This window comes from Galleria mellonella, unplaced genomic scaffold (genome assembly GCF_026898425.1).
Source record: "Galleria mellonella isolate WM207_F2 unplaced genomic scaffold, CSIRO_AGI_GalMel_v1 utg35, whole genome shotgun sequence".
NCBI lineage: Eukaryota > Metazoa > Arthropoda > Insecta > Lepidoptera > Pyralidae > Galleria > Galleria mellonella.
Genome location: NW_026442082.1, coordinates 2,039,598 through 2,053,577, shown reverse-complemented (window position 1 = coordinate 2,053,577; position 13,980 = coordinate 2,039,598). Strand labels below are relative to the sequence as shown.

Here is a 13,980-nt window from a genome sequence, read left to right as displayed (position 1 = left end):
CTCTTACGACATCCACAGAAAAGGAAGGGGTGGTCCTTTCTAGGCTGGAATTACACGGAAATTTACTTACTCGGTACTATTTATTTTTTAATCTGTCTATTCGTCCTGTGAATTGTCTTTAGCAATTGATAAATCATACCTACAATGTTACAATTGTGTGTACAATTTAAGAAATAATGTTACTTTTAGGTTTTAAGAAACATATTTCGAAATAATTAGAAATGCTATTGAAAATTTTGTTGAAATAATTTGTAGAAATGCTATTAAAAACATTGTATTTGTACTTAATTTCATTTATTTTTCAAAGTAGTATTTTATTTTACTTAGTATGGTATTCAAATACAAATTATTGTTTATGAATAAATAAAATAAAAATAAAAAAATGGAAATGTAATAAAAGACAAATAAAGCTAACAGGTAGACATTCATTTTACATTTGAAGTTTGTACAAATTTATTTATTTATGTATACTTTTGCACACATTAAAATACATCTATAGGGTGGACTTAATGCCTGATGGCATTAATTATATAATTAATATTAATTACATTAAATTTTTTTTATTTCTTGTAGGGATTCCAGCGAGCTTGTCCCACCTGCAGACAGCAAGATGGCTCTTCATTACTACAGATACGTCCAAGCGGCCAGAGATGGGCAAGAGCAGAAAAACTGTATAGCTTTATACCCAAATTGCAGTATAGATTATAATAAAAAATAAACTTATAATTTACCGATAGACCTGCAATCGACTTGCTTTCTCAACATTTCTTTTTTAATCGAAATAATTCCATAATAATTCCCAAACAGAGTTAACGTCAGTGTCAGTGTCAGGTCGTGGAATCAATAACCGACACACCTTGTGTTTAATATGAATAAAAACATATTACGGCGATCCCAAATAATTGGGAAAAGGTTGGGAACATGATAAATCGAAATATTTCTGTTTAGTATCGACATGCTAATTTACACTAAACATTACGCATATGTGACTGGAACAAATGAATATACATGTAAAACATGAACTCAAAGTTGTAATCACCGTCTATAGATGTAAAAATACTAAAACAACATACACAGTACCGCTAAAGAATGTACTAAGTGAAACATCACTTAGGACAAAACATTGTCCTCTCTTGTTTTGGCGGGAAAGACAAAAATATTTTTAACTATCCTGGACTACAGCACAATACGCAATATATTGTTATATTTCCGTCCATTGCTGATGCAGTATTTTTAATCAATGAAAATGGAATAGTAACTTCGCCTGCACTATCCGTATATGCTGGCAGCACACCAGTGAGAGATAATAGGTGAAGATTAAAACAGGTTAGTTAGTCTATCGCAATGATTCCACAAGAATTAACCACGATGATTTCTCGGAATAACCATATGAAAGTTGATCTGATTTTTTTATCAGTTATTGTTAGCAATGAATCTTTTATAGCCCATTTTAATAATGGGTAATCCTTATTTCCCCCGAAGCTAGTGGCGGATTTGCCAACAGTTTGCGTAGATTGGAACCTAGAGCAGCAGGTTTAAGCAACAGCAAGTCTAGTTTAGCACTAGACTTACAGTTTTATTGATAAATAAATTGTTATTAAAATGATTGTAAAATAGGGTACCAAAATATAGAATTCGGTAAAGTTTGAATAGCCTACTTGTGGTAAATGTGTAAATCTGCCACTGCCAAAAGATAAATAAGTAAAGCAATGGTACGTACTTATTCGAGTCATACAAAAATCTCCCTTCTAAAAAATAGAATCAATATCGTTATCATTCTTTTAAGAGATAATTCTACCAAGTGAAACTTAACATTAATCAAAGGAACATGAATCGAAAAAATGTCCAGTCTCCCATAATAACACGGTATGTCCAACTGTTAAGTTAGTATGGGAGCTCAATATTTTATAAAATTTTACAATTTTTGATTCTGGACATTTCGTTAATTTTTTTCTTTATCAAGACTTGATTTCATTATTGTATTTTGTATACACACTTATTACCAACATCTTATATAATAAAATACAATATTGAAAATAATTAAGCATCACATATTAAAAGTTATCAAAAAATATATAAATGTATAGATAATTAAGTATAAATTTTAAATTTATTTAATTATTAAAGAGAATTATGTAAATGATAATAATAATAACTCTATAAGAGTTTCTTATTGCATTTAGAAAATTATTTATTTATTTGCAGCTATGTCCAAAACTTAGCAGTAATAGAGAAATATTGATTATTTATTTTCTAGCAATAAGATAAATTGTTGTCATATCTAATTTATATTATATAATAAATAATAATTAGTTTTAAGATATTTAAAACTTTAGTTTTAAAATCTAAAACTTAAACCAAGCCCAGTTTACGAGACATTGGAAATTGAAAACAATTATAACCAGTAAATTTTTTTAAAACTCTCTATGTTAATTTAATATAATTTTAGTCAACAACAAGTACTTGGTCATAATTATACTTATATAATTGTCAAATAATATTTAAATTTTGCATTGTTAATGAATTGTGGAAATCATAAACGTCGTTTAAAATATTCACAATTTATGTGAAAAATCATAATCCCCTTACTTATAACTGCTATAAAAAAAAGAAACTATTTAGTTTGTCTCCCCATCCCATCGATCATCAACATATGTGTCATTATGAGGCTTTCGACATAAAATGTCCGTGTATATATTTTTTAATTAATTATTGTACACCGAAGTGGTAGATATTATTATAAGTGTGGTTTGGGTATTTCATTATAGTGGTATGCCTAGATTAGTAACACAATTTAATAATATACAAATTATAAATTTTGTTATTAAGCATTGATAGTCTAATAAACTGGACAGATACTATATTTCTCTCTTAAGTAAATTAATATATTCCGTGACTAATTCATGTGTAAAGTCATTATTTTATATAAATTAAAATTTAATTCTAAATTAATTAATAATTAATCGAATAGCACGATTTTAATAAGTAAGGGGCATTATAATAAACTTATAGAGAAGAACATATAACAAACATTTATTGAAAAGTAATAAGAATGCGCTTACTTTGATTGTACGCATGTTCTACTACTAGAAATGACAAACAAGTTATGCTACATAATGAAAAATGAAAAATGGTGACCATTGCTTTGATGTATGTTCTATACTTAGATTATATAGATAGAGCATCGAGTTTCAAAAACTGGTCAACTTTTTGTCATCTAATTTCCAAATGCTGCTGACTTGTTTTTTCTTCAGTGATCTATAATACTTACACACATAATGTATCTTGATGTATCTATATATGGTATTAATCATTTAATAAATAAAATGAGTATATATATGTACGCACTAAAAAGATGCAAAATTATAAAACAAAAGAAATATAGAAGTTATAAAGAAAACATAACTATTTGTCACGCAAAATTGTATGAAAAAGTTAACCCGCTTTTCCAAGCATTTGTATGGAGATACTCTATCTATATAATCAAGGTTTGACATCATAGACATAGATTTAAAAGGATTTTAACTAACGCACATATATCGTTGCATTTGCTTATTTAAATTTTTTATGATATGCGTTCAATCCTAATGTTAATCTAGTTGAACTCAATATACTCATTTCCAAAGGCATACAAATAATTTGGAAATCTGAATTTATTGCCTTTTTTCCTGACTATGCATTTATTTTATGGTACGATTGAACTGTCCACTTTACGGATTACTGGTCATGCAAAATTGCCATAAGAGAGTCTCTTTTTATAACTATCATTGTATATGATTCTCCATGAATCTCTCGAAGTAAGTCAAGATTGGTTTATATGATTTATTGTAATTATTTATTATAATAATTTATTATTATTATTTAGGTACGTAGAATTAGTACCATCCAGTCACTAGGACGTTAGAATTGTAACTTATTTATTTTTACTAAGGTACTCGTATCGTGCATTTCAATTTTCCATGACTGCAACAAACATGTCAGTTGTAATGTTTTATAATAAAATTGTTTGTTGATTAATATATTTTTTATTAGTACCTTTTCGATATTTTTACACCACTAAGGTAGCAAACAAGTATATAGTCTGATATCTGATGATGAACGGTCACTGTAGGCTTTTTTATGTAGCTTAGGCAAACGAGCTTATGGCCCACCTGATGGAAAGTGGTAACCGTCATTTGAAGACATGAACAATACAATAGACATAACATACTGTGTCGTTATTCATGTGTTGCCATTCTTTTTTTTATACAACTTAGAATGGCAAACAAGCTGTTATTCCTCTGTAGCCTGATGGAAAGTGGTAACCGTCGCCTATAGACATGAGCAGTACCATGGACATAACAGAATACTATTTCGCCCATGATAGATGCGTTGCCATTCCTGAGGACTCAGATGTTATTTCTCTGTACCCTGTAATTTTTAAGAAAAAACATTCCTATGGACTAGAGTATTATAACTCTATAGCCTATGAATGCCTGAAACCTTCGGCGGGGAGCTCATTTGAAACTCTTTTGATTAAAATGGCCCTATACGCGACAATTTAGGCGTTAGGAACGTTGGAAACGTTGCTTAGCATACTACTATGCCATTCGAATACACATAGTAAATGCTCGTAGAAAAATATTTTACACTCAAAAATGACAAAATTGATGTAAAGTAAACTCGAATGAAACTATATACCGTCTGGCTAACGTACCCTTAATTTACCATAGCTTTTTTTTATTAATAAATTGAATTGATAAAATTTACTAGTAGGGAGTTATTAGTAGGCAGGGGTCCGCGCTATAGGTTTATGTTGGTGGGGTACCAATGAAGGATGATAAGTGAAGATAAAGTCAAGTCTGTTGACCCAATAGTTTCAAATGAAGGTGGACCTGATCCCGATTTAATTTGGAATATTGGATACACATACAAACATACTAACTCATTTACCCATACACCAGGGGGGAAAGGAATTGTTAGTAATGGAGACTGAGAATCCCATTGTTAGCAATATACCCAACCAGGTCGACTTCCTTGCGGTTCTCCCTGGAAACTATTATGGTTAATTCCTGATGAATTCATCATGATGGGCTAACAGGTCTGTTTTCATCTCATCTGTCACCCTTTACTGGTGCTCCGCCAGCGTATTCCGTTAGCGCAGGCGGGGTTACCATACCATTTTCACCCATCAAAAAAAAACCATACACCAACTCATTCACTCAACGTTCTACCGAGCACAGATCAGAGGATTTATTAGCCTAGAAAGTGTTTGACTGTTAGTACCTAATGGAGTCTAACGGCTTCGTTATTTGCCCATATACTGTATCAGGTTAACCTCCACGCTATTCCTCTGAAAACAGTCATTGTTAATTCTTAAAAATTTTGTAACGATGAGTAATGAAATTAAGGCTTAATTAAAAACTTATTTATTTTAATGTATTTATTACTACTAACCTAACCCTCCACTAGAGGGGGAAAGGGATTATTAGTAATGAGGTTTAACTGACTCTATCAGGTCGACTTCCGCGTGGTTCCTCCTGGAAACTATCGTGGTTAATTTATCATTGAATTCGTCACGATGGGCAAATGATCTGCCTTTTCATCGTCACCTATCATCCGCTCACTGGTACCCCGCCAGTGTATACCGATAGCGCAGGCGGAGAACCATGCCATTTTCACGCATAAAAAGGGGAAAGGGATTATTAGTAATGGGGTTTAACTGACTCTATCAGGTCGACCTCCGCGTGTTTCCCCCTGAAAACTATCGTGATTAATTCTAGTAGAATTCGTCACGATGGGCAAACTGATCTGCTTACATCATCACCTATCATTCCTCACTGGTGCCCCGCCAGCGTACACCGATAGCACAGCAGGGTTACCATTCCATTATCACCCATTAAAAAAAAAACACTTCTCCATAACCTTAGAATTATTCCAGAAATGATAAAAGTCTAGATATGTAGAGCTATTCCTTCTTAAAAGGCTCGCAATTTTTTGTTTCTTCTTTTCTTAAGGCGTCTTATCATACTTTGACCACCGCCATCCTGAAAAGCGTCCTGATGCTCATTTTGAACTACTAGCTTAGATTTCTTTAACCAGGAGGATCGGCGTCTGCCTGGTCTTCACCAACCTTAGATCTTTCTCTGTATTATAAGCTGCAGAAGACTATTTTGCTGTACCGCATTATATGTCCCAAGTATATTTATGCATGTAGGGCGGCAGTAATCACTATCAGATGAGCTGCATGCTCGTTTACCCCCTACATTATGAAAACAAATCTGACAGAAACATACTTCAATCTAGTGCTGGTATCAGTGTACGCTGACAGCACAGGCAGGTTTACTATATCCTTATCATTCATTAAAAAATTTTATTTAGTAGTCTATAATAAAAATATTAGATTACACCGACCCCAAATAATAATTGGGATAAGGCTAGAAAGATATATGTATATGTATTACTGTATACAGATATGTATGTATTTTGATTTTAATTGTATGAATTACTTATATATATCAACATAATTTATAATTTTTTAATAGAATAATTTATAATGTTTCCTTCTATTATTGTACGCATACTGCCCGCTAGAAATTAATGCTCCTTTCCACTCAGGGTTTGCTGGAAGAGAACTATTACAGAGTTAAGCTCGCCTGTTGTACATCTTTATTTTATATATATGTTATAATTTTTTGTGTACAATAAAGAATAAATAAATAAAGATGATGAATCTATAAGACAGGTTATTGATAGATTTTTGTTCTTATTAAACACTAGCGATTCAGCTCAGCTTCACACAGGTAGGATAAACATACATACATACATATCTGTCACGCCTGTCTCCTATTAGGGTAGGCAGAAACAATGGAACGCCAAATGCTTCGATTCAAACAAACCTCTTTCGCTTCTTCCACATTCATCATCTTTTCTTCGCCGGTTATACATCTCATCGCCTAAAAAAGTATACTTTTCGAAAATATAGCTTTTTAATAGACGATAATATAGCTTTTTATAAGTGAAAGAATTTTTAATATTGATTGAATAGTTTTTGAGTTTATCAATTACAAAATAATAATATAATCTCTACTGTTTATAATATTAGTGTCTTAGTTTTGGAATTAAATGAAATTTAATAAAAGGATATAATTTCAATTTGAAATAACTCGGAATACTGTCAGGTGAACTGCATGCCCAGTTATCCCTATATTATAAAAAAAAAACTGGGTATCAGCCGAATACCAATTTTGATTAGTGAAAGTATAATATTATTATTATACAGTGGGTATAATATACATCCTTATTAGGACACCAATTATAGTTATGAACGTGACTACATTATGTACAGCGGATATACATTTAATAATTCATTTAGACTAAATAACCTATTTACCTCTTTTTCTTTTTTGTATGTATCCTCTTAAACATTTTTTTTTACTGTGAAGGAAGACACACACCCAAGAATTGATACTTTAAACACCTTTTCGTTTTTGACTAATTTTTTCGCCACTACTTCGTACGCATGGATTTTAGAAGCATGAAAAACCAATGAAATAGGTCTCTTTTAGATGGCGTATAAAGGTAAAAAATTTACCAGTTTTTAAGTTAAACCTTTAGGTAAACAACTGTCAAAACCACGTCCAATTTGGTGCAATGGTTTTTACGTAATGCCGGAACAAATCTACAGACAGACATTTCTAAAAATTATTGTCTCCAACTGCTTTTATAAAGACCCCTTATCTAAATTCTCCTTAAATATCTTTTTTTTTATGCAACTTAGAATGGCAAACAAGTTGACAGCCCACCTGATGAAAAGTAGTATCATCGCCTATAGATATGAAGAATACCTTAGACATAACAGAGTATACTATTTCGCCCATGATACGTCCTATGCGTTGCTATTTATGAGGACTAAATACGTGTAGACTTTGTATAAATAGAATTTTATTTATAATAATAATAATATTTTGTAAACTTTTTTATTTAAACATAAACAGATGTTAAAAGCTATTTTGTAGTAAGATTTATAAACATGTTTTCAATACCTTTATATCGTAAGATTAACCCTAAATCTCCCTATTTGAAATCGGTTAAAAATGTCGACAAAACTTTGTTGTTACCATTACATCCAACCAACGTCCAGCGCTGCTTATTTTGTAATTCCAATGGTGGTATTTCTGAACAGTAAATATTTGTTTAGACATATCAATGTTACCTTATATTACTTTTTAGCCTTATTGTTGGGAATAATATCAAGACTTCATTTAAATTCTAAATCACGGTATTTGCATTTTATTTTGTAAAATGATATTTTTCTATTATATATACATTTCAGTAGGGTACTTTATATTTTTTTGACAAATCTTTTGTATGATCTTCCATAGCAAACGTAGAAGGACAAATGTTCTATATAAGATCATAATTTCACAGCGTTAAGTTTTATACCCGCTAGAATCCCATAGTTTAAGAGAACAAGATGACCTGAAAATATTTGAAAAAGCCAATCTCAAATAACAATACAACGTGAGGCAGAACAATAAAAAAGAGACAATTAGGTACCTTTATAATAATTTTTTCTCACTTGGGTAATTTTGTATTGGACTGGCAACATTTTTATTGTGTGCTTAAGTCAAATGTAAACGATTATAAAGCCATTATTTACACCTTTATCTGTGACATTCATTCTGTAACTACATCAAAATGAATATACTGCTATTATGGTATTGTTTTTTTCATTATTATTATTATTTTTTATAATCACTAAAATATCCTAAAATATATTATATTGCATTTTTAATGTCACCACTCTTTCTTGCAAATTTTATAATTGATAGACATTTTTAACTAATAATTCACTTCCACCATGCGTTTTGCAAGGCACTTTCTTCCACGTTCTTTGGAATTATATTTCTGAACCGATACGACAATATTTTTAATATATTCCTTTTTAAAAGGCCACCACCTGCAATGCCGCTGGTGTTGCATATTTTATAATCAGGTGACAGATGCATTTTTTGTAAAAAAAAGTAATAATTTGAAAATAATGCTAGAATAGGAAGGCCATTGGAATATTTTTTTCATTAAGTTCTTAATGATAAAATATATCAATTATAATCAATTGTTTATTAATATCAAATACACTTTTACATTTTGTATGTTTATAACCAAATTATAATAGAGAATATTCATATCTATAGGCGATACTTACCATATTGCATCAGGTGGGCCGTTAACTTTTTTGCCATTCCAGGTACAGCAAAAAAAATTTAATAATAAAAACTTAATTATTTGTTATCTCTTGGTGCTTTCAGGATGACCTACATCGCTACAGTAATAAATGGCCATCCAAATATAGAATTAGAGCATAATCCTCCTACAACGACCCTTAGTCCTTTGACCAGTATGGATGGCGTCACAATACCGCCGCCTAAAGACAGTCCAGACTACAGAGTAGAACAACAACTATTACTCTCAAGAAGTCTCTATTATACAGAAGAACACAGGCCCTATCGCATTTCACCAGCACATAAACAACTGTCACAATGGTGGGGAAAGGTAAATAAATGAATATAATAAAAGCCATTTCCCGCAGCTTTTCCTGCGTTAATCAGTATTCTAAGTATTCCATGTATCGAATTCTATTCAGCCGTTCAAATTAGATTGAAAAATGATGATGATGGTGATGATGATGAATAAATATACAAACATCCAAATATCTCTTAACACTTTCATATCAATAAATATAACAATATCGTAACTGGTTGCTGTCTTTATGGAAATATCTAAGAAAAGCTAATATTGGGGGGCTTTATGAACGCAATAAAATCCAAAACAATGTTTTTTAAAGTTTTTGTCTGTTTGTGTTTGTCTATTTGTCTGTACATTTGTACTTGCTAATCTCAGAAATGGCTTAAAAGATTTGAATGCGGTTTTCACTAATGCGTTGCGGTTTGCTTCACTTGACATTTAGTGTATGCTTCATTTCAATCGGTTCATAAATAAAAAAGTTATATCAATCTAAATAGTCACATATGAAATGCTATAAAATAACCGATCAGTTAAATTGGCTGAAACTTTATGAAGATATTAGGTACGTAATTATCTTTTAAGTATATAATACAATGTAAGACCGGATTCATAAAGAGTTCCAATGGGAATAATATCAAGGTTAAAAGTTAGAACGGGCAACGCCGCGGAAAACGGCTAGTATGCATAACAAAGTCTTGTAATTGCGGTCTACACATATTACTAAATGAATTTTTTTTATACCACTGAGGTGGCAAACAAGCATAGGGCCCAACTGATGGTAAGTGGTTACCGTAGCCTTTGAACACCTGCAATACCAGAGGTATTACGCGTACGTTGCCGACCCTGAAGAAACCTCTTTACCCCCCTTTGAAACTAGAACAATTCAACTTTTCATCAGGATCAGGCACATTTGATGGGATGTTACTGTACCACAGTATTCAAAAGGTTACGCTTGATCGCTGGATGTGCCGTTATTACAACAAGACACGCTCTTACCACAGCCACCTCTACTGAGTTAATATTGAGAAAGCGTAGACACTTCAGAACATTCGAGAACATATTAGGTGTCTGGTATGATCATAATGGTAATTATTATAACAGTTCATTGTATGCTACTCCAGCACAAATTCATTATCATCCATTGGTAAGTTCATCCTGATAATAATTCTTATTCTAAGTACATTTCACTAATTTAATAAATAAGCACATTTTATTTTATAAAAACTATATAACTTCGAGTTAACTTTTTTTTAGGCTAACGGAAAGTGGTAACCGTCGCCTATAGACATGAGCAGTACCATGGACATAAGAGCATATACTGTTTCGTCCATGATATCCCCCGTGCGTTGCCATTCCTGAGGACTCGGGTATTATTCACTCAAACTGTACCCTGTAAATTCATGTTGATGATCTATGTTTAAAAATGAAGTAACATTTGACAACTTCAAATGTGAGTTGGAAAATTATTTTTCATTCCGTATATTGAAAGTTTGTTAAAAAGGTTTGAAATGCAAAACTGTAAATCTTCAGGTGAGTCTAATTCCTATCAAGCATTAATTGGCTGTCTTAATTTGGCAGTACACAGCCATGCTTCGATAACACAACTGAAAGACTTCACGGTAGAAACACGAATAGGCATTGTCCTCTGCAGACATGGCGCTATCACCCAAGGTTGTTTCTTAAAACGTTTTGTGGCAAACGAAAACTTTTTGTCATTTTTTCCCCTCAGAGTGCCCAGAAACTTGCGTTGTAATCTCGGTAAGACCAGTTATTATTATTAAAATATTAAATACTGAATCGGTTTAATATATCCTTTCAAATCATCATCTTCTTAACGAATCGTTACCAAGACAATGGGCTAGATATTCACAACCCAGAAGTTGGCCACCTGGACTACATTTTTTTATGGTGTCCATTTCCAACAGCAACTGCCGCGAAAACGGCTGAGTCTTGTAATTGCGCTGATTACTAAATAAATTTTTTTTTATACCACTGAGGTGGCAAACAAGCATAGGGCCCAACTGATGGTAAGTGGTTACCGTAGCCTATGAACACCTGCAATACCAGAGGTATTACGCGTGCGTTACCGACCCTGAAGAAACCTATTTACCCCCTTTGGTTTGTAACAATTTTTTCATCAGCAGATAAAATCCACTTCAGAACATTCGAGAACATATTAGGTGTCTGGATCATAATGGTAATTATTATAACAGTTCATTGTATGCTACTCCAGCACAAATTCATTATCATCCAAAAAAAGTACATTTCAAATTTAATAAATAAGCACATTTTATTTTATAAAAACTATATAACGGTTTATATAATGACCATGGACATAAGAGCATGATGTAAATTCCTGAACTTAAAAATTCACTACCATAAACCGAAACACAGCCATGCAAACACAACTGCTTCACGGTAGAAACACGAATAGGACAGAGGTACCCAAGCAAACGACTTTTGTACCCTCTTTAGTAATCTCGGTAAGACCAGTTATTAGAAATCATCATCTTCTTAACGAATCGTTGGCAAGACAATGAGCTAGATATTCACAACCCAGAAGTTGGGCACCTGGACTACATTTTTTGTGGTGTCCATTAAGTCCTCCAACGAAAAACTGATGGGGCAGGTAGGGCAAGATAGAAAGTGGGCCATGGTTTGTATTTTACTGCAGATAAAATCCAAAGAGGGTCTGACAGAGATCTCTTTTTCCACAAAAAAAAAAAACTAAGTCGGTTTATAAATGACGGAATTCTGATGTAAAGAACTTAAAAAATAAAAGATTCTTTTTTTCAGTTAATTGAAAAATATGGAGAAAATTCGATATGAAAATTTGTTATTAAACTATTTATATATATATATAATTTCTGAATCCTTGGAAAAAAAAAACGGTCTATTTAATTTATACTCTGCACGTTGTGATACGCAACAAAATTGTCAAGTCTTTATCTATCAGTATTAATAACTATTTCAGTATACTTATCCAAAAGATGTGAATCGTTCCCATCCATTTCCTATAACGTATGATCTATCAGTATGGACAATGACTTATCGGTTCTATGGATCTTCTTGGCCAGGTGCTAAAGCTTATATTTGCAATCGAGCTAGCTCACATAAGTAAGAACAACTTTATTTCTAATTGTTTTTTATTTAAATTATGTAGTTAAAGATTATATGCATCTCCTTGTTAAAAATGTTTTGTAACAAAGAAATTATAGATTATTTGTCAAATTATTTCAGGTGGGAGTATTCTCCACCAACTTTTCTAGATAATGAAATGACTCATGTAATTGGATTTCAATTCATACGTGCTTATAAACGAAAACCCATGCCTTGGTTTAAGTATGTCGTACGTACTAGAAGGCATATCGTTCCTTGTCCTAAGGTAAGGAGCCTATTGTTTTTATCCTATGACTATACATGTGTATATTGAGGTATCTTATGATAAAAATTCTTAAGCTACCTTCGTTATACATGAAGACCTCTGATGTAGTTTTACGTGTATTTCGATTCACGAAACGTAAATTTATTGTAAATTAATTTTAAATGATTTCTACATAAAGAAAAATTCAGAGAGAACATATTAGACTTCGTTATAGCAATACGCAAACTTTTCGTCTTTACTCGAATTAATTATTTTTAATTTTGTTAATAAGGAATTTGCTTTTACCCATACGGACAACTCGCTTCGTGGTTTTATTAATAAAGAAATTGATTTTGCGAAAGTATTTTTAAGTCACTTGAAATGCCAAAAAAGCTGACGAGCTACCTTATAGAAAATGGAAGCTGTCTCCAATAAATATGAATGTATCATAGACACCGTCTATGGGGGAGGCCTAAGTTCAACCGTAAGCAGGTAATGGCTGAGATAATGATAAAAGATATCATGAAAAAGATTGTAATGAACATTCCCTTCATTCACTGTCACTCCTGAGAACTAAATTATTCTATAAATGTATGATAATGGATTGGCAGTCCCGATTGCGCATTTGTTTCAAGACAAAATCAAGTACAGTATTCGTTATTTAATAACAAAAAAATTTTAGGTCGAATGGGGTTGGTTTCTGTGCGTACCAGGGTACTGGGCTCCGCTGGGAGTGGAGTCAGGAGCAGCTATGCACCGTGTCGGCGAGGGTAAAACTTGGCGGTATGACGGACTCCTTGGCTTAGGGGCTATATCGATGCGACTTCGCTCAATCGAAATAGTACACTACTTTGGTGTATTGGACCGTCACTCGGTACTAGATTTCCTCTACGATGCTTACATGGGACAAGCGAAATACGAATGGTTGGACACTAGATTCTACCAAGATCCAATTAAGAAAGAAGTTGCTCCTAAACCAGAGTACCACATTCCGTGGAATTATCCATGGGGAGAAGAATCGTACTATACTATATCACATCAATAGAGGTTCGTTAAACTAATAAAGGGATCGTTGTGATTATTAACAATGTCATCAATTAAATATACTT

General features: G+C 32.3%; 2 protein-coding genes across 3 annotated transcripts in view; both read left to right on the top strand.

The window, feature by feature from the left end:
- LOC113514516 (uncharacterized) overlaps positions 1-3,989 on the top strand; it is a 50,842-nt gene extending 46,853 nt beyond the window's left edge. For both annotated transcript variants that reach the window (XM_026898606.3, XM_052896895.1), the window contains one exon: positions 574-3,989. In XM_026898606.3, coding sequence (XP_026754407.2) covers positions 574-718 — 145 coding nt within the window. In that variant the 3' untranslated portion in view covers positions 719-3,989. The remainder of the gene's footprint in view (positions 1-573) is intronic.
- Positions 3,990-8,643: 4,654 nt separating this feature from the next.
- Positions 8,644-13,916, top strand: LOC113514517 (uncharacterized). Its single transcript, XM_026898607.3, has 6 exons — positions 8,644-8,699; positions 9,291-9,534; positions 10,406-10,651; positions 12,482-12,624; positions 12,748-12,892; positions 13,554-13,916. The coding sequence occupies exons 1-6, from the start codon at positions 8,680-8,682 to the stop codon at positions 13,914-13,916; spliced, it is 1,161 nt and encodes a 386-aa protein (XP_026754408.3). The 5' UTR covers positions 8,644-8,679.
- Positions 13,917-13,980: the final 64 nt, after the last annotated feature.

Excerpts from the sequence above, each read along its gene's own strand:
- LOC113514517 (XM_026898607.3), top strand. The coding sequence starts at position 8,680 with ATGAATATACTGCTATTATG. Across the intron at positions 10,652-12,481 it reads AAATTCATTATCATCCATTG|TATACTTATCCAAAAGATGT; the intron begins GTAAGTTCATCC and ends TAACTATTTCAG. Across the intron at positions 12,893-13,553 it reads ATATCGTTCCTTGTCCTAAG|GTCGAATGGGGTTGGTTTCT; the intron begins GTAAGGAGCCTA and ends AAAAAATTTTAG.